The 22,383-nt window shown below is 38.4% G+C and overlaps 1 protein-coding gene across 2 annotated transcripts in view; it reads right to left on the bottom strand.

The window, feature by feature from the left end:
• MAP3K5 (mitogen-activated protein kinase kinase kinase 5) overlaps positions 1 to 22,383 on the bottom strand; it is a 209,222-nt gene that overhangs the window by 123,736 nt on the left and 63,103 nt on the right. For both annotated transcript variants that reach the window (XM_043593084.1, XM_043593085.1), the window contains exons 2-3: positions 17,773 to 17,912; positions 4,328 to 4,351 (exon numbers count right to left, since the gene is read on the bottom strand). In XM_043593084.1, coding sequence (XP_043449019.1) covers positions 4,328 to 4,351; positions 17,773 to 17,912 — 164 coding nt within the window. The remainder of the gene's footprint in view (positions 1 to 4,327; positions 4,352 to 17,772; positions 17,913 to 22,383) is intronic.

The raw sequence follows: 22,383 nt of genomic DNA on the forward strand, positions 1-22,383 counted from the left end.
GTCTGTGATGTGTTTGGGACTCTAGCCTAGAGACTTCTCTGGAGGTTATGCCATAATCGTTAGAGGGTTCTGCATCCTCCTGAGTGGCCCCTGCATGCTGACGCACCAACGCTTTGCCTCAGGTCACTTTCATGGAACCCTGAATGAGCCAAGCCATAGCTTCACAGCAAACAGACGAGAAGTGACAATGCTCTTCCAGCCAGACTGAATTATTTATGAACGTATTCTTTGAGGCACCTGTTGTACGTCTGCTAGTGTTGAGCTGAAACAGGACCTGACTTCCACTTAAAGTATAGAAGAACTTCCAGAGGTTGAGATTTGATTTTTAAATTAAGTACATTAAATTGTTCCTTTCTTAAGTTCTCCTTCATGGAACAATAATTTGGAAGACTAGTCAGGAAGAAGAAAAATAAACATACCCTGTTTCTAAAATGTTTCTGAGTGGCACCTGGGTGGCTCAGTCGGTTAAGCATCTGACTTCGGCTCAGGTCGTGATCTCATGATTTGTGGGTTCGAGCCCCACGTCAGGCTCTGTGCTGAAAGCTCAGAGCCCGGAGCCTGCTTTGGAATCTGCGTCTCCCTATCTCTCTGCCCCTCCCTTGCTCATGCTTTGTCTCAAAAATAAATAAAACATTAAAAAAATTTTTTTAATGTTTCTGAGATCCTATAGCATATCCTCCAACGTAATCCTTTTCACCAGATCCACTGCCTAAGCAGAAAAGAAAGGCAAGTGTACCAAGAGGTTGCTCCCCAAGGTTTCTAGAGCTTTAACTATGAGTGGGTTATAAAAGAGCAACAGAATCAAATATTCCTGTTCTAAAGTTTTTTTTTCAACGTTTATTTATTTTTGGGACAGAGAGAGACAGAGCATGAACGGGGGAGGGGCAGAGAGAGAGGGAGACACAGAATCGGAAACAGGCTCCAGGCTCCGAGCCATCAGCCCAGAGCCCGATGTGGGGCTCGAACTCCCGGACGGCGAGATCGTGACCTGGCTGAAGTCGGACGCTTAACCGACTGCGCCACCCAGGCGCCCCAAATATTCCTGTTTTAGATAAGTTCTATAACTCAAAATTTAAAAAGAAATGCTCTGAATCTTCCAAATCAAAAATCAGAATAGATGAAAAGCCAGTAAGCCAGGAAAACACTATAAGCATTTCAAAACATTCTGCTGCTGCTGCACCAAGTTCTGTATCCTCAGAAGCCTTAATGCCACGTGTATTTGTGTACAAGACATGAAACAGCATACAGAACTATTGAAATACTGGGCACCGGGGAATAAAGCGTCTGCGTAAAACAATCCTGGGAGAGGACGACTCTCAGACATCTGGGTGTGCATCACCGCTGCAGGGGTGAAGAAAGTAAAATGAGTCTTGCAAACAGCAGAGAAAAATGTATTCCTGCAACTGTCTTCTTCAAACCCCGTGGAATAAGGCTTCAGAATCCTTGTTGAAAATAACCAGCATGCCAAGGTTTTCCTAAGTTCCTGGCCTCACTGCACTTTCTGGAGTCTCTTCCCTATAAAGGCAATAAATACATATTTTTTTCATTCCCCCTTGTTGGTGTCCAAACACAGTGGAGGGTGAGAAGCTGCAGGAGGCACATAGATGCTACCAGGCTTGAACTAAGACAACAGCACAGTGAGCCTGCAGTGGGGGCAAAGTGTGAGGTTTGGTTTTAACACTGTTTCTCTAAAAGATACCAACTGCAGAGAAAAGCACTTTTTTTTTTTTCAAAATGATGAAAACTAATAATATGGGAATATTTTTTTCCCCGGGTTGGCTCACTTAAAACTTAGAAACGTCATCGTTGCAATTTCTGTTTACAGATTGCTATTTCACCCAGAGTTTCAAATAACTGATAATCCAAAGCAAATTAAAAAAGAAAACACTATGTGATCAAGAACAGACACCTCAGGCACAACAACTGCCTTATTAATAAGGTACCAATTCTAAAATATTCAGACCTGCTTCTTGAAAAAGAAAGACCACATTTCCTTAAACTTCAAAGCACTAAGGCATGATCATAAAATGACAACAGCAATCTCTCTGGCCCGTGCCTGTGCTCAGGGCTATAAAAACCTGCAGTTCAAAATCTAGTCCTGTTCTATTATCTTCACTTAAAAAAACCATGCTGATTCTGTTTTTCAATTTTTAAAAGCTGCATAAAGGTGAACCAAAGCATTCAGACATATCGAAATATATGCTCAAAATACTCAACTTTTGATAAGGACACCCAGTAGCTGAAACCCCGCTGCTTACTCAGGTCAACAGGTGACCAGATCATAACGTGCAATATTCCAGTCATCTTGCAAGCCTGCTTTTCCACATGTCTGACCCATCAGTGGGCGTGGTTAGCAATTTCCTACCATTTAGGTCTCTGTAAATGCTACTTGCTCTGAAAGACCTCTCTGACCACTTGATACACGGCCACCCATTCTTCACATCGCCTTGCATTAATTTTCTTTCCTTTCTTTCTTTTCTTAAAATTCTTAAGCTTATTTGTTTTATTTTGAGAGAGACAGAGATAGCATGAGTTGGGGAGGGGCACAGAGAGAGGAATACAGAGAATCTCAAGCAGGCTCCATGCTGCCAGCATAGAGCCTGATGCGGGGCTCAAACCCACGAAGTTGAAAGATGATGATCTGAGTGGAAACCGAAAGTCGGACGCTTAACCGACTGAGCCACCCAGGCGCCCCTCCCTACGTTAATTTTCTAATTTGTGTCTTTGCTTATTTGTGTCCTGACCTTCTTCCCCAGCTAGACTCTGTCATTTGTCATTGGCTGTCTCACGGAGCAGTTAGGAATCTGCTTGCTTCCACTTTCAGTCTCCACAGTGAATCCCTGTGGCACGAGGCTCAAAGTCTGGCACACAATACATGATCAATATTTGTTTAATAAAACTGCTATGCTAAACAGATGCCTGAAGCAATAATTGCTCATTTCCTGTCCAGATGTGAAGAATAAAAGTGCATAATGACATTATGTTGCAATGAGTCTCTGACTTGGTGCAATCTTAACAGTAAGTTTTAAACTTTCAGATGGAAGGACAAACTACCAATTGTACTTTTAATCTTATCATCTTAAATCACGTGCAGATCTTTATGTAGGGTATTATTTCCAATCTAATTTATAGAGATACATTCTTTAAGGTTTTTAAATGCTGGCTTATTTTCTAAATGAAAAATACAACCACTAGCCTAACAAGGCTGATTCCCTAATATATATAAATTTTCTTCATGCACTTTTAAAATTTGAAATTTACTTTTATCATTTTTTAACTCTTGTTTTGTTTGTTTGTTTTTTTAACATTTATTTATTTCTGAGACAGAGAGAGACAGAGAATGAACGGGGGAGGGTAAGAGAGAGAGGGAGACACAGAATCCGAAACAGGCTCCAGGCTCTGAGCTGTCAGCACAGAGCCCGATGCAGGGCTTGAACTCATGGACCGTGAGATCATGACCTGAGCTGAAGTCGGACGCTTAACTGACTGAGCGACGTGGGCGCCCCTTAACTCTTGTTTAGTACTGTGTGGAAAGTAGGATTTCTGTAGTGTGGTCTCAAAGGCAGACTAGACTCAGGAACTTAAATCAACCTGTATAGATAAACAGATAATAGATTGACATGTATCTATATATGTATGTGTGTGTGTGTGTGTGTGTGTGTGTGTGTATATGTATATTCGTACTTATAATTTGTGTTATATAATTTATACACAGATACAGACATCTATATATGCGTATATATAAACATACGTAGACACACAGACACATATATGCACTCGTGCGTATATACGCTACAAAATTGGATATACTATGGAAACTTTTTTTTTCCCCAAAATATAAATATATATGCTAAAAAAAAACAGGCATTAGGGTACCTAGGTGACTCAGTTAAGCCTCTGGCTCTTGATCTCAGCTCAGGCCACAATTTCATGGTTTGTGGGATAAAGCCCCACGTCAGGCTCTGCGCTGACAAAGCAGAGCCTGCTTGGGATTCTCTCTTTCTCTCTCTCTCTCTGCCCCTTCCCTGCACTTATATGCATGTGTTCTCTCTCTCTCTCTCTCTCTCTCTCTCTCAAATAAAGAAAATTAAACAAAACAAAACAAAAACAAACGGATATCAGCATCATCTTCCACTATTTATAAATTTTCACTGTAAAGAAACATTTAGATAAAATAACCATATTTATATTGATACCTCAGAAACTCTAAAGAGGAAAAACAGAGATAGAAATTAATAATTTGTGGAGATTAAAAAAAACAACCAGAGATTAGTTGATAGAACAGAAATGATAAAAAATTTCTGGAAGAGTTAGGGAAAATACTCACAGTATTCTTCTGGCAAATGATTTCCTAAAAAATAAGAAAAGAAAAAAATAAAGCAGACGTTAATACAAAATTAATTTGATAATTAACTATTTGATGTATTTGTATTAACAATTTTATTAGCAATTAGAAATTTCAGGAAGTATACCATATGTTTCTGTATCTGAAAAACTTATAATCTGATGGAAACGAGAGAACACAAAGGTGTTGTCAATGGTTTAAAGGAAACAGTACAAATATGTAAAATCCAAAAACTGAATAATCTAAAAATCATTCTTGCAGAACACGTGTGAATTATCAGCCACGATCTCTCTGGGGAAAGGTTAAAAGGAGTTCACTTTCCCTACGTACAACCTCACTTACACCCTGGGAGGGGACCATGCAGATGCTGGCTCTTGGGAAATAAAGGGTATTGGCCACTTATCAGAGTGGGTAAACCCACACAGAGATGAGGACATCTGACAATGAACAGTCACAGATACAACTTACATATTGTTCAATAAAAAGTGGAGTGCAAGAAATACACTGCAGGCAGCATCTCTGTCCTCTAGGTTGTGAGGAGTGAGATCGTGTAAATAACGTAGCTATACTGTGTCAGGTGCATAGAAAGCTGTTGATAATGCAAGCTCTCATCATCGTTAGTTCCAGTCGTTTAAATGCCTAGAGACATGGAAGAGATAATCTGGAAAAGCCTATGGCATAAAGGCTTCACCGGGGTTGGAGAATCACGATTCAGAAAGAGAAATGGGACAGAATTTTGGAAATGATGGCATGTATGTTGTCATGGAAACAGAGAATGTGAGGCTTTTGTGGAGTCTCAAGGGTGGGTCCATCTGGCTAAGAAGAAGAGCCAGATCTGGTGAGGTAAGGAAGGAGCAGAGGAGCTATTCAAGTCCCAGCTGACCAGCTATCCTTCTTCATCCCAGGATCAACGTGGGGGCAAAGAGGGAACTGACAAGGATTTTGACTTAGAGCAGTACGTAAGATTTTTGAACGCTTAAGGATAACAGATGACTAAATAAAAATCTCAGGAAGGAACTGTAGAGGGTAATTTTGAAAGCCATAAAGCTGTGTATATAAAATACTAAACAAGCCCTTCAATACTTCACAATCTTGTGGGTCAAAAAAGGGGGGGAGGACAAAAAGGACACGTACACATTTAAAAAGAAACATCACATGCCTGGGTGCGCATGAGTGTATGTCCACACATACTAGGTCTAAAGAGCAATGCTACAGCAAGGGCTTACATTTCAAAGGGAAAGAAGATGTTCCTAAGATGTGAGGAAGTCTGGGAAGATCAGCAGAGAAGGTGGAACTCAAGATGAGTCAAAGAGGACAAGACAACTTTCAAAGGCAAAGCAGGAAGGTAGGGATCCAAGTTAGAGGACCAGGAACAGCAAAGACCCTTTTAGGGAATGACACAAATGATGACTGGGGGCTGGAGAAGACAGTTCATTTGAGGAAGTACAGAGAAGAGAGTTAAAGAGGTATTTGAAAAAGATCTTGAATTTGATCACTGGACTAAGAAGAAAGTTCACTTTGGCATGTACCAATAATATCAGAAAGTTATTTGGGGCCTTACTAAAGAAGGCCTTGAATGCCAAAATAAAGTGCTTTGTGAACAACTGGCAGTCAGCATGTTTTTTAAGGTGAGCAATATACATAAAGAAGTATCAGCATACATTGGGACACTGTAATAGCAAAGGCTGGGCACAACATCAATGTCTACCCATTAGAATCTGGTTAAATAAATGATGGTAACTCCATATAATGGAATATAATGCCACTAAACAAAGAATGAGGAAGCTCTTCATAGAGAAGTTCTTGATAGGGAAAGATCTCCAAGATATACTGCTAAGTGAAAAAAAAAAAAAGCAAAGAACAGAATGGTGTTCATCCTATGCTCCTATTTATGTATAAAAGGGAGAAAAAGAAAATTCTAATTTGTACATTTGTAAAATCTCCCTAGCAGAATATACAAGAAACCAATAATAGTGCTTGCCAATAAAGAGGGAAGCTGGCTGGGTGGGGGTCAAAGATGAGAGAATGACTTTTCACTATATATCCTGTTGCACTTTTATTTATTTATTTATTTTAACGTTTATTTATTTATTTATTTATTTATTTATTATTTTTTTTTAAAGCATTTTTCAACGTTTTTATTTATTTTTGGGACAGAGACAGCATGAACGGGGGAGGGGCAGAGAGAGAGGGAGACACAGAATTGGAAACAGGCTCCAGGCTCTGAGCCATTAGCCCAGAGCCTGACGCGGGGCTCGAACTCACGGACCGCAAGATCGTGACCTGGCTGAAGTCGGACGCTTAACCGACTGCGCCACCCAGGCGCCCCGACGTTTATTTATTTTTGAAAGAGAGAGAGAGAGAGACAAAGCACGAGCAAGGGCAGGACAGAGAGAGACAGAGAGACAGGATCCAAAGGAGGCTCCAGGCTCTGAGCTGTCAGCATAGAGCCCGACACGGGGCTTGAACCCACAAACCGTGAGATCATGACCTGAGCCGAAGTCAGACACTTAACCGACTGAGCCACCCACGTGCCCCAAATTGTGTTGCACTTTTAAATTTTTCTATCAGGTGAACATATTACCCAAGAATGACAAATACATAAAAGATAAACCTTGTTAAAACTTGAAAAAAAATACTAATGAGATGGTGGTATTTAGTATTGGAGGGGAAAAAGCATTTAGGTGGCATTGCAAATGTACAGGGACATCAAAATAAGGGCTTGGATGATAGCGGTGCCCAGAGGATGGAAACCAAGAGATAGATGAGTGACACTGTGGAGGAAGGTGGAAAGTGGCTCTTCCCACAGGTGTTTCACAGGTAGTTAGTGCATCCTTTTCCCTCTCTCTCTCTCACACACACATACACACACACACACACACACACACATCTACACACACAAACATACACATGCACACACAATGGTTCATGAAAAAATAAGTTGAAAATTTTAAAAACGCTGAATAATCACAAAGTCAGGAACACAGTATGCAGAATTTTCCAAACTTGATTTATAGAGCATCTCTTCAGAGTAGCAAACCACACTCTTTTGAACACAGCTCTCTTGTGATAGTAATATACCCTTCTCCTCCTTCTAAGTATCAAGGGAATGCCCTTCTCTTCATCCTCTATCACATAGCATCCTCTGGGCATTGCGTAAGAAACCTGTTCTCTTTGAAGCTGCCCTTGACTGTCTTCAATGACACCAAACTTCCCAACAGTAGATGATGTTCTTAATTTCTGCCACTATTACCCCCGTATAGACCTCTAAGATAGCAATACATGTACTCATTGTAAATGTGTCATTATACGATTCTCCTATCCCATATCACAAGCAACCCGAATGGTTTGTTCATCTTTTACCCCACTAATTGCCTAGAAAATTGAATGGCATATAGTAGGTACTCAATAAGAGCATGAATAAGTTAATGAATGTATAAAATATTGGGCTATGAATCACAGTAGAAATGTGTAAGTCCTGGCTCCACTCTTGACTAGCCAGATGTCATTTCTCCTCCCTCTACTGTAACACACTAAGAGTTGGGTTGAGTGATTGCTGGTCTCTTCCAACTCTGTTCTATCATTTGCTTTTGGCTAAAGGCCTATCCAGTGAGCACTCTGTCCTTGTGCCACGGGAAGGAGAGACACCTTCACGCCCAGGACTGGAGCTACCCTACCTCCTCCCTCTTCTGGTGCACCAGACACAGAAATGGAAGTAGTGACGAGGGGAACAGTGAGCAGGCTGAAGGGTCCCTCTGCTTGTCACTACAGAAAATAGGCTGCTATTGGCTTAGAGCCAATATGCGACACCTTCCTGAAGAATGGCTCATTAATAACAGCCCTCTTACATGTCTTCTTTGCTTTCATTTCATTTTGCATTATAACAAATTATGAAACTGTATTAAGGTCATCCCCATGAAAAACCTCCCCATAAAATAATAAGTGTGCGTGATGCCTATTTTGAACCAGAGAGAGTCCAGAGTGCCATGATTTACAAATCCGTGGTCAGTTATCAAGTAAGCAAGATGTTCGTGGGAATGTCCAGAGGTAGCACTTACTATTAAAAGGGCACAGGGTCAATGTTTCTGGTTCCCTACTAAACTGTGAAACTACTTTGTATGGTCATATTTTCAAATGACTCTTTCCCTAACGTTTACTGAGTGTATAATTTATACCACTGGCTAAGTTGGGTGTTGTTTAAAAGTGCTGTGGGCAACCTGGGTGGCTCAGTCAGTTAAACGTCAGCTCTTGATTTCGGCTCGGGTCACGATCTATCTCACAGTTTGTGAGATCGAGCCCCAAGTCGGACTCTGCTGACAGCATGGAGCCTGCTTAGGATTCTCTTTTTCCCTCTCTCTACGCCTCCCTCGCTCATGCACGCGTGCGCACTTTTCCTCTCAAAACAAGTAAACATTTAAAAACTAAATAAATAACAGTGCTGAAAAGAATCCAATAAAAAGTCACTGTTTAAAAAAAATCATAGGATCTGTTGAATTCTTATTAACTGTTGCTTATGTTTTGCAAAGGCTAAATGGATATAAATTGTTCTCTTGAAGGAGACAGTTTACTCACAGTTTATGATGTAATGTTAAATGAGGCATCAACTCTAAAGAAGAAAAGTACTATGTATGCATTGTAACTCAGTACAAATAAAGAGCAAACAAGACCTCACAAGGTAGCTACCTACTCAGGGAGACAAGTGAACGTTTAATCTGTACTGAACCCACTGAAGGAAAAAAAAGGAGGACACGAAATAAACTTAAGACACAACTGCTATGTTTCACATCACTGCATGGAAATTCCTCACCTAAACTGCTGAGAAATAAGATGGCAAAATAAACTCCAAATCCTTCCCAATGAAATGTTTTGAGGATGCATTACTTCCCTACAACTTCATACTTGTCTTAGGCTTTCTGGTTTGCACACCCCCTGGCTGTACCAGAAACACCCCAAATTGTTGTTTTTCCCATTTTCCAGTACCCTTTGATAACCAGATAGGGAAAGAAAACAGAAGAGACAATCTAGTCTGGGTCTCTTTGCAAGGGAAGACAAAGGCAACTTTTGATAGCTATTTGGGACAATACAACTTTGAAGAGGTCATTTTAAGGATAAATAAATGGAGCATCTCCAAAACTGGAAAGTGTGCCTAGAATTTAGGTAATCGCAGCCGGGGGAAGGAAGTGGGAGCAGCTGGTGTGGGGTTGCCAAGTTCAATTGATTCAGGCTGGGAGAAGCAGAACTAGCAAGCAGAACCTCAGCTTCCTGAAAGAAAAGGAGCAGGCTGGGAGTTCCTGGCTGGAGAGAACGTGGTCCCCAGCTGGTGACCTCTGGGTCTTCCCTTCTGATCCCGCTTCCTGTCCAAGGGGAAGTAGGCAAGGGTTCCACCCAAGTCGGGTAAAGGAGGGTTATTTCTTATACTCCCTAGCTCCATCCTCTTACCTAAGTTCAATACTTCAAAACACGACGAGACTAGGAAATATCAAATGGGCCGTTGTGAACATCCCGGGCCTCACCAAGAGGATACGATTCAACTTTACCCTTCAGCATGCTGCAAAAATAAAGCTGTACCAGCTCAGGAAGAACACTCCAACACAGGTGTCACAGAACTGGCCCATCTTTAAAGTTAGGAAACTAATTACGTTAGTGCTTCCATGTTAGGCTTGCATCAAAGCTCACGTTAAAAAAAAAAAAAAAAGCTCAATAATCTAACAAGAATCCAGAAATTCATATTTTATAGGACATAAAATCTGTGCACAGACTTAGAAGTATACGTGATGATAAGTCAGACAAGATGCAGTTTGCCCTTCTCTGACACTTACTGTGTGTGCCTCTAAGTCATTGTATCTCTCTGGGTTTATTTCTCATCTGTAAAGAAAGTATCTTTAATCTGCCTAATCTATGTAGAAAGTACCGAACTTGTCTATCTTGGATTGTTTTTCAAGAATAATTGAAATAAGCTCATAAAAGTATGTTAAGCATTTTAAAGACATATATAGTTTGAGTATTAATATTATCAAAGCAAACAACCCCAACTCAGTTCCTATTTTACCAGATCTAGACATATTTTATACCTTATTGTTTTGTGACCAGGGGTGAGAACATATCCTTCTCTTGACATGAACAGCTGTCGATTAAATCAACCTGTACCAAAAGTCAGGTTAAATTATAACAAAGCTGGAAAGTAATCCCAAAAGAAATTTTGACTCTCCTCTCATCCCTCTAAATTTTATTTTATGTTAAATAAATATGTCTTTGTGGGAGGACTCATAGTACTATAAGTAGAGATGTCTTTGAATGTGGCTGGGATGTTGAGGAGCGACATTCTACACATACAGGATTTGAAACAGCTTTTTTAAAAATATTAAAATGATAATTTTATAATCCAAAGTATTAAAAAAATCTGTGAATCCAGCTAATATAAGTAAATTCCTGAATACATATATAAATGGGAGAAAATGGACAAACCTCCAGTGCAGAAGTCCAAGTAATTTATGTATATGCTCTGATTGAAGAAAGTAGAGCATAATTCTTCCCTCCTTTTATTTATTTTTTTTAATAATTTACATCCAAATTAGCATCTAGTGCAACAATGATTTCAGGAGTAGATTCCTTTACCCATTTAGCTCATCCCCCCTCCCACAACCCCTCCAGTAACCCTCAGTTTGTTCTCCATATTTATGAGTCTCTTCTATTCTCTCCCCCTCCCTGTTTTTATATTATTTTTCTTTCCCTTCCCTTATGTTCATCTGTTTTGTGTCTTAAAGTCCCCATATGAGTGAAGTCATATGCTTTTTGTCTTTCTCTGACTGAAACAGCTTTTTAACACAAACTTCTCCTTATAATGTATTGCCATTACAATTAACTTCCTCTTCTTTGACACCAGCCATTTGTCTCAGCAACACCTAACTGGAACAAATTACTCAAATACAGGTATTTCTTATTAAAAAAAAAAACCTCTATTGTTATGTAGCTACGGGCATAATGAATTTCTGTACAGTAAATTACATTTTTTTGCATAAATTTCAGTAAACATTTCAAGGATGCATTCTACAAGGACCTAAATAGGATAATGGGTTTGTGTGCCACATAGATCAGCTTGCACAGCAAGAATCACTTATTTATAATGAACAAAAGGGAACAGAATTCAGGCAAGCCTTGCCCCACCTGGGTGGGAGTCAGGAGGCTTTCAGACTCGTATCTTCAGTGTGCAGACGTATTCCTTCTTGCTGTTTAACATATTCAGACTCATGGGCCTACAATGGAAGTCTCTACAAATGAAGAAAATATCTGGTGCCAACTCAGTGATATGATGACATTTTCCACTCGCAGTGTAGGATAGACTTCTTTCTCTCTTTGACAAAAATGGTAATTAGACACTAGAAAGAGTGGGTGTGGGTGGGGAGGTAAAGGAGGAATTAGATAGGAAAACAAAGGCGTACTCTATCCAGTATACAGGTAACTCCTCAGTAGATGTAAGATTGCTAATTGACATGAAAGAAAACTGGATTCTCCAATCTCAGGCCCTTTCCAAAAACTCAGGGATGGATTCTACACCTGGGAAATCAACTCATGCTAAATAAATCATTGATCTAGTTTGTCTGATCTTCAGAGAAAATCTTGATAAAGAGATGCTCCTATGTATTACTCGTCTGCTCCTCCCCAAGTTACCTTTTTTCCCTCCCAATTTGATGGGGAATGATTATAGCTCAGATAAAAGGTAGACCCTTCCTATAAGTAAAATAGAGAACACGACTGTTTCCTCTCTCAACAGAAAGAAAAATCTGTCCATGAAACAATATGAAGGTTTGTGACGCTATGTTAAACCAGGGAGAGTAGAGAGTGCCATGGCTTACAAATCAATGGTTGGTTATCAAGTAAGCAAGATATTTGAATCCAATAAAAATTCACTGTTAAACTAAAAAAATAAATAAATAAATAAACCATTGGAAAAATATAAATTTTAATTTCATACACAACTCAAAATCTAAAACTAGATTCCTCTGAGTAATTTACTTTGGTAAGGGAGGTAAGACTTTAAGAAGAGGAACTGGCAGTGTAAGAGGGGAAAAAAATGTACAGGTTTAAGAACACAGTGGGACCTGAGTAGATTCACCAGATCCAAGTAAAAATTCAATTTAAGTTCGAGGTATTTGTACCAAAAATGACCCTCATATCTTCACCAATTGACTAGAAGTTGGCAGAATCACTGAAATTGACAACAAGGATATCGCTGCTCTTTTCAAAACTATAACAATTTGCTTTAAGTGGAAATGAGTAAGTACCAGAAAAACAGACTTAATATCCAGTTTCTCACAATAAGCTCTAAAGGAGATTGGGTCCCTCTATACCTGCAAGCTAAAAGATCATCAGTACCATGGAGCTGTCTGAATGAGAAACTATGATAGTTGTCAACATTCATCATGTCAGAATTTCCTTCCTTTTCAAGACTGAATAATATTCCATTTTGTGTATATCCCACATTTTATTTTATCCATTCATCTCTTAATGGATATTTAAGTTACTTCCACCTTTTGGTTACTGTGAATAATGCTGCCAGGGACATGGGCAAACAAATATCTCCATGAGATCCTGCTTTCAAGTCTTTTGGATATTTTGTCCAGGAGTGAAATTGTTGGATCATATGGTAATTCGATTTTTATTTTTTATTTATTTACTTTTTAAAGGTTAATTTATTTTTGAGAAAGAGAGAGAAGGAGAGGGAGACAGCACAAGCAGGGTAGGGGCAGAGAGGGAGGGAGACTGAGGATCTGAAGCTGGTACTGCACTAACAGCAGAGAGCCCGATGCCGGGCTCGAACTCACCAACCCTGTGAGATCATGACCTGAGCTGAGGTCAAATGCTCAACTGACTGAGCCACCCAGGTGCCCCTGGTAATTCTATTTTTAATTTTGTGAGGAACTGTGTATTGTTAAAATGAAATAACTTTTCAAGCAATGATTAAAAAGAAAAATACAACTAAATTTCTTGAAAAGGGAATAATCTCACATAATCATTACTTTTCAACATAAGCTGTGTCACTACTAACTGATATGCATTTCAATCTCTAGAGAAACATTTATTCCGTAATAGGTAACATGGGAATAAAGCCTATCTTAGTGCAGAAAGAAAGGTCCAAATGCATCTGAGCCTTTTTAATCACAGTTAGAATGCAAGCAGAAAGAAATTAAACACTATTTGGGGATTTAAATGCCCAAAATATATGTAAATTATCCGGAAAGATACAAAGTACCGCAAACTTCTTCCTTAAGAAAACGATTGTGAGATATTTTAACTATAAGCAAAGCATAGAAATTATCACACACTCATGTATATACCACCTAGACTTAGAAATCAAAAATTGCAGATAAATGTGAAGACTTGTCTTTCCCCCCAGTCCTATTCTATTCCTATCTCCCAAAGAGATTAACTATTCTGAATTTGTTGTTTGTAATTCCCACGTGCACATCTATCCTTCAAAACGCAAAGACGTATGAAAGCACTGCCTTGCACGTGATTAGATTTTGTATGGATGGTATCATACCGCACATACGCTTCTGTGATTTGTTTTTTTTCTCTCCACACCGTTTCTGAGATATATTGATAGTGACACATAAGATTCTAGTTAATTCATTTGAGTGCTCTAGAATATTCCACTGAATGACTCTACCAGAAGGTATTTATTCATTCCCTTGTTGATAGGTATTTACCAATTCTCTGGGGAGAGGGGCTATTACAAACAATGGTCATATAACATTCTTGATTAGATCCCCTTCTGCATGCCAGAGACTCTTTTTACAGTACACATCCAGAGACAGAGTTGCTGAGCCTCTGTGCTATGCTCATCTGATAATACTAGGTGTTGCCAAATTGCTCTTTGGAAGTAGTGCCAATATACCCTCCCACCAGCAGTGCCCATCTCCTACTCTCCACAGCCTTGTGGTGGGCACTATAAGGGCTTCTAATTGTTGACTATCTGATGGTATGCAGGGGTATTTCCTTGTTTTGTTTTGCTTTGTTTTTATAAGCAGCACTGTTTAAAGTGAGTGGGGAGTGGCTTGCAGGGAAGAGAGGGAGCTGAAGAAAGGAAAAGGGGAATGAATCTCAAGAATTAGAGCTGAGAGCAGTTTCAAAAAGGAATTTCTGCCGATAGAAGAAATGGCTCATTAGAACAATTTCCACACTCTATACAACAGCCCTTTGTTTCCCTCAAGTCCTTTCTGATGTCAGATGCGTTTTGTGGGTCTGTCCCACGGCTCATTGGTTAGGCGTGTCCAGGCTTACTCCTCCATCTGCTGAGAGACCCCAAGTGGAGGTCTGATCATTTCTGTAATACATGAAATTAATCTGGAAAGAACTGTTACAGCCATTTCTTATTTTCAAGCAAGTGTTAAGTCTTAGCATAGAGTCTCATTAACACGCACATAAGAAGTTATTGTGATATTTATTTAAAGAAAACAGTGAAGATTGTGTTGTTAAAATGCTAAGGGAAAAAACTATCAACTTCTCTTTCTCAAACTGCTATGATCTCTTTCTGAAAAAAAATTCAATATTTCATTCTTACTACAGTAAGATAGTACTTGCAATTTCAAATGTATACAAATCTTATTGCAAGTATATGATTTGATTAGATCCTAAACATCCTTTCATATGGAAACCCAGACACAGATTGCAAGTATTTTTATGTTCCTATCAATTATTTTTTAGGAGCCTAAACTTAAATTTTTTTTCCTATGATTTTGCTGCCAAAGAGAAACTGCTCTCTTCAACAAAGAGCAGTAGATGAAAATAAAACTGGTGCAGCTGTACTTTCTAGATACCCAAAGAATCAATGTACGTGAGGCTCGATATGTGACCAGAATAGCATTCTCGTTCTGTCTGTTGCCTGTGAAAACAGGGAGATGGTTCATTTTTATTTTATTTGGCTAATCTATACATAATATATTTTTATAGTAACTCCTGTTCTGCCTTATTTCACAGATGTTTTCTTTTCTGTTGGTAAAAGGCAGGGATGACGCCTATAATGAACTACAATGGAAATTAATAAAATTAAACAAACACACACACACACACACACACACACACACACACACGCACACACACACACACACACTTTTTTCTCAGTAGCAGAGGACCAGAAAAATTTCTAGGGCTCAGAGGAAATTGTTAGACTGAAAAAAAATACTTTCTGTTCCAGAGAACTCGGTCCTTTGCAACCAGACACTTATTTGGACCAGGAACAAGTTAAACAAACAAACAAACAAAAAATGGCAAAAGCTTAAGCTAGTGGAAGGAGTAAGAGAAAAGACAGGATGGCTGTTGTACGGAACAATTCAGGGGGCAGACATAATTGATGGATTTTCTCAATGAACACACCGAACAGGAAAGTCAGATATCCTTCTAACTGGAAGAAACTGCAATGAAGTTTAGGGGTTAGGAGGGTGGGCTTCGGAGTTAGGCAGATGATTGAAATTATTTGAGTCTCAGTTTGCAATTCTATAAAATAATGGTATGACAGCATATAATATACCCCACAGGGATGTTTTTAGAATTATATGTGAAAATGTATGTGGGTGAAACACACAGTAAGTGCTCAGTTACAAGCAGCTATTAGGTACAAGATAAATGAGTATATTTTATTTTATTTTTTTTTTAATATTTTTTTTTAACGTTTATTTATTTTTGAGACAGAGAGAGACAGAGCATGAACGGGGGAGGGGCAGAGAGAGAGGGAGACACAGAATCTGAAACAGGCTCCAGGCTCTGAGCGGTCAGCACAGAGCCCGATGCGGGGCTCGAACTCACGGACTGTGAGATCGTGACCTGAGCCGAAGTCGGCCGCTTAACCGACTGTGCCACCCAGGCGCCCCTAAATGAGTATATTTTAGATAGATTAGCCTGTCTAAAGAACTATTGTATTCAAGTACCAATAACACTTCTAAACAAAGGCTGGCAAAAAGCAATGAAATCAATTTATTTGTTCCATAAACATTTCTGATGAGCTTCAACTCTTTCTCTCAAATGTCATTTTAATTCATTTTTTAAAAAATTTCCCCAGGAAAGAATAGTCATAAATGAAATCACAAAATAACCATAGGGCAAGAATAAAAGTAGGGTGAAGTGAAAAATGTCTAACACAACATTGCCTGCTTAGAATACTTAATGTAAATAAAATAAAGTAATGCAATAAAAATAAAAAATAAAATAATTTCATTCCTTTATTGACTACTGATATGTTATAAATGGTAGTACATCAAAATGTTTAATTAAAATACACCACCACAAAACTTTATGATGCATTAATTAGAGGGGTAAATCTAAGGTAAAATAAAGTAGGGGTAGCTTAAAGAATTTCTCTGGGTAAAAAAACAAAACAAAACAGATTCAGACAGAGTAGGGGCAAATCTCTAAGGACTATTGCAGAATATTCTGTAAAGGGATAGCCTATCAATGGCCAGCACAATGCCTGGCCTTCAGTAAATGTATATTTGCTAAATGAAACTACAGATTTTCAAAAAAGTCATACAAGCTTTAGATATTCAGATAAAAGAAAAATACGACTTTTTTTTTTTTCATGGGTTGGGGGTTAGAGATCTTCATATAGCAATTACTAAGTGGTTGGAAATATGGCTCTGGGTTTTAGGTCTCCATGTTCCCAGCTTGGCTTTGATTTGAAAACTGGAAGATACAGATAAGAATAAGTTGCATGAAGCTGGCTGGAAGTTTCACAAAGGAAATGGATGATATCAGACTCAGCACGCATTTCACAGAATTGTTAGATGCTTTTCAAAGAATCACATGGTGTAAAATCACTTGGCCTTGCAGAAGCATTTTAGACAATCTTTTTGGATGGAAGAAATACCTTCCTATCATTATGCCCCTATAATGGAGAGAATGACATGCTGAGTTTTGTAGACAAATATAGTAGGTTTTTATTTCTCCTTTCCCTAAGTTGTTGAGTTACTGAAATCATCTCCCAGGGAAGAGGATAGCAGTTTTCTGGTGATATTTGGAGAATTTCTCTTCCCGAGTACTTTCAGTAGAAAGCGTATTTCTAGGTGGAGACAGGGTGTGCCCAGTGAAACCCCCAATGGTGACACACCATAAGGCTTGACCATACTTCATGCCATCTCCATTTCCTTCTCCAGTGGGCTGGACGACTTCCTAGGAACGCAGTCTCCCCAGCTGCAACTCTAACTGCGGTTCAGAACTCAACACGACCATTTTTCTACATGTCATCGAATTTCTTCTCCACTGAATTCTAGATAAACCTCAAAGCTTCACTAGGAACTGCTGTGTAATTGTTAGACTGACAAAAACAACCTTTCACAAACATAAGCTACTTAAGGAGTTTTGGATGTCAGAGAGACCGAGAGGGATCCCTAAAACTCTAGTGCCTACAGTAAACATGGAGTAAACAAGTCAGGTACCTTCAGTGACTGCAGAGAGTCTGAATTATTATCACAGTAGAGGATGATGTTGTTGGCCATGCTGAAACTTTCTCTGACCCCAAGGTGGTAAAACAATGATGGCTGTCGGAAGGCGTCACTCATCTCCACCACAGCGATATCTGCAAACACAAAACAAAGCCCCCCAAAGATGACACCTAAATAATGCCCGGTAAGCACAGTTTGATTTCAACAACTTAGTATTCAAAGAGGAAATGAGGAGATGATAGGGATTTTCCCTCCTCACTTACTACTGAATTTTGAATTTGTAGTTCTACCTGGAAGTGGTTTTAGAAAATGCAGCAAACCTGCATTTTTTTTTTTTTAAACACAAATGAGATCATATAATTACTGGCAACTAAGCAAAGTCTGCCAACGGTGGGCTGCTGGGGCTACTTCTCTCTATGAAATTTCAACTTTAAAACAAGTGAACTCAGGTTCCAGAAGCAGATCCGCAGGAAACTGCCTTAAGTGATGAATGTAAAATAAGACTTAAAAAAGCAAATAGGTAAGGGGCACCCGGGTGGCTCAGTAGGTTAAGCCTTGGACTCCTGATTTCAGCTCAGGTTATGATCTCACTGTTGGTGAGACTGAGCCTCACGTCTGGCTTTGTGCTGACAGTACGGAATCTGCTTGGGATTCTCTCTCTCCCTCTGCCAGGCTCACATGTGCTCCCTCTCTTTCTCTCAAAATAAATAAATAAATATTAAAAAAAATCAAATAGGTAAGATTATGAATTAATCCAGAGCTGTATTTTATAACTAATTATTTATTGTTATCAATATCCAGCAAGTCCCCAGCAAGTATAATCAAGAAAAAAAAAGAAAACAAAGATATAGAAAATTATGACTAAGAAGGATAATATAACCAGATACAAATTCTACCAAAGCTCAGAGAAGACTAACACCAAGATAAGTATAAGCCTGACACCAAAATTTGATAATAATGTCCAAAAAATGAAATATATATTAGTTTCAAACTTACTTTGTATATGGACAAAAATATGAAAAAAACGAAGAAAATGCACCAAGCATTACAGTATAAGAAAACTAGATCACGGGTTTACAGTTTATTTTGGGAATGCAAGGATGGCTCAATGGAAAAAAAAAATTATCAGCATCTCCACAGGTGTTCCAAGTGCATAATTAAAATCCAAAACCCGGGGCGCCTGGGTGGCGCAGTCGGTTAAGCGTCCGACTTCAGCCAGGTCACGATCTCGCGGTCCGTGAGTTCGAGCCCCGCATCAGGCTCTGGGCTGATGGCTCAGAGCCTGGAGCCTGTTTCCAATTCTGTGTCTCCTTCTCTCTCTGCCCCTCCCCCGTTCATGCTCTGTCTCTCTCTGTCCCAAAAATAAATAAACGTTGAAAAAAATAAATAAATAAAATCCAAAACCCATTTCTCATTAAAAATAATTGCAAACCAAAAATAGAAGAGCATGCCTTTAACATGAAAATGATACATATTCACAACTGCCAACTTTGTTTATAGGTATTCCCAGGAAAATCAGTAAAAAGACAAGGCAGCCAATTATTCCCACCACTAGTTGGCTTTCTGAAAATCCCAGATAATGCAATAAGATTTCACAAAGAGATATAATATTATAAAATAAAATACACAATTATCATTACTTGGAGATGTTTTGGCTATCAACCAAAAAAAAAAAATCTCAATAGAATCAACTAAATAACTATTATAAGCTATAAAATAATTTAATAAGGTGTTGAGATGCAAAATCATTATGATAACCAAGAGCTCCCTTTGTAATCCTAACTAGTAATATTTGGAAAATATAATGGTGAAACAAATTCTAATCACACTTAAAATGAAAATGTTAACATACCTTGTGACAAATTTAACAGATGTTGCTAACTTGTAAAAAATATTTGCAATATATGAGAGATGAAAGGTTAATATCACTATAAATCATCTCTTATTGTTCAATTTAGAATAAGCAACCATAAAGACATCACAATAGAAAATTAGGCTATGGATACAGGCAGGCAAATTCACAAAAGAGAAACTAAAATGGCAAACAAATACACAAATAATATTCTATACCTCACTATGAATAAGTGCACATTAAGCAAACTGTAAAATGCCACTTTTTTTTGTCTAACAAGTGGTCAAAAATATTAAAGAGTGCCAGTGAAGATGCAGAGAAATGATACTCATATGCCAAGGAGAAGTTTAAACTTCCCGGGAGACTTAAATACTTAAAATTATTTACACTTTTTGATCGAATACCTCCATTCCTAAGAATTTACTCCAAGAAAATTCCTATAAATGTGGCAGGTTTACTTGTAAGGATGTCCACGGAATTTTTTTTTTTTTGCAATAAAATGGAAAACACCATTAATAGGAAAATAGGTATGTGGGTGAGTAGATACATAGATAGATTCAAATAGTGGCTTATGCAACCATTGAAAGCTACATTTTTGAATCGCTATATTGTACACCTGAAACTAAATATAACACTGTATGTTAACTACACTGGAATTAAAATAAAAACTTAATAAAAAAAACAATATTGCATAAGAATATTTAGCAACAGAGGTAAGTTCAAGCTATAGTAAGTAAAAAAAAAGTATTAAATATAATACATTATAATGTATACATTATATGTGAATATATGCATGTGAATAAAAAAAATGTCTGGAAAGTTGTACACCAAAATAACAGCTGCGTATTGCGATCGTGCATTATTTTTTCTTCTTTATTCCTTCTATATATTTTTTACAATTTTTCTTACGAACATTGATTACTTTTAAAATTTAAAAACCCACCAAAACACAAGAAAAACAATACTGAAAACCTGTGTGACTGAACGTAAAACTGAACCGCAGCACAAAAAAATAATGCAGACTCTTAAGCTGTTTGATGCAATCGACCTTGTCTAATGAACGTGAGATTAGAATTCACATTCTGTGGAGGAGAAATAAATCAGATCAAACGGAGGCTGAAGACAGAGAGGATTTAGTGAGGTTATGAAAGAGGCAGCCAGGTCACAGGAGCTTCAAAAGATTTTTTTTCAAGGCTAAAATGACTTACGGGCTCTTTAATACAAATAAAGAGTTTTCTTTTGGGGTCCTTCACATTTCTACATCAAAAATCAACACATGAGAAAATGAGTCAGTGCATCCCACCTACACGCCCCATCTGCCTCCTGCACCCACACTGTTTCCTCCTCCCACAGATGCCAGCCACTCGCAGTCAGTCGCAGGGCTCTAAAATCAAGAGACAGCGTAACATGGGGCTGAAAGAAACCAAATGAAGCAGTGGCTGATGAGAAACAAACGAGAGATGTGCAAAGAAAAATACTAGCTAAGTTAAAGCAGTCACAAGAAGAAGGGAGATGGGTTATTTCCAGAGAACTGCCTCCTGGGACTTGATGCTAAAATAAAATAGAAACACTGCAGAAGGCTTTTAGATTAAGAGTGAAACTAGATATTCAAAATAAATGGTACAGGCAAAATGGAGCATACTCATCAGGTCTGAATGTCTAAGCAGGAACTGATACATTTTTTTGGATGCTGTATAGAACATTAAAAATGCTTGTTTGTATAATTTTAATACACTGAATAGAGTACAACTCAGAAAAAGAGGCACTTTTTTCTACTTCAGGTCCAGATGACTGATATATTTATGTTCTTTTCTAAATTTATTTTTTCATTTCCATGGAGTAAAGTGTACTCTTCTTTCTTCTCTGATGAAGTGATCAGAGCCTGTGCCCCATTTTCTTAAATTGTTGAATTTGTTTTCTTCTTGTTGAGGTTTGTGGGTTCTTTATATTATCTGGATATTTTTCCTTTGTCAGACAATGGGATTTGCAAATATTTTCTCCCAGTTTGTGACTTGTCTTTCCAGTCTGTTGACAGGATTTTCTTTTTTTTTTTTTAAACAATTTAACGTTTTTTTATTTTTATTTTTGAGACAGGGAGAGACAGAGCATGAACAGGGGAGGGCCAGAGAGACAGAGACACAGAATCTGAAACAGGCTGCAGGCTCTGAGCTGTCAGCACAGAGCCCGACGCGGGGCTCGAACCCACAGACCGGGAGATCATGACCTGAGCTGAAGTCGGACGCTTGACCGACTGAGCCACCCAGGCACCCCTGTTGACAGGATTTTCAAAGAGCAGAAATTTCTAACGGTAAGTCCAATTTATCAATTTTTTTCTTCTATGGATTGTGCTTTAGGTGTGGTATCTTGCCTAACCCAAAGTCACAAAAGTTTTCTCCCATGTTTTCTTCTAGAAATTTTGTAGCTTTACATTTTACATTCTGATCTATGATCCATGTTAAGTTAATTTTTGTCAATGACATGGGATATGGGTCAAGATTCATATTCGTTGTAAAGACTCTCCTTTCTCAGGCGAACTGCCTCTGCTTCTTTGTCAAACACTAAATGGCTACATTTGTGTGGGTCTGTTGTTGAGTTTTCTGTTCTATCTTTTGCCAACACTACACTGTTCTTATACTTGGGGCTTTATGGTAGGTATTGAAATCAACTGTGAGCCTTCCAACTCTATTCTTCAGTTTTCAAAATTGTTTTAGCTAATTTAGTTGTTCTATTTGCTTTCCTGTGTAAGTTTCCTG

Source organism: Prionailurus bengalensis, chromosome B2, assembly GCF_016509475.1.
Source record: "Prionailurus bengalensis isolate Pbe53 chromosome B2, Fcat_Pben_1.1_paternal_pri, whole genome shotgun sequence".
Taxonomy (NCBI): Eukaryota; Metazoa; Chordata; class Mammalia; order Carnivora; family Felidae; genus Prionailurus; species Prionailurus bengalensis.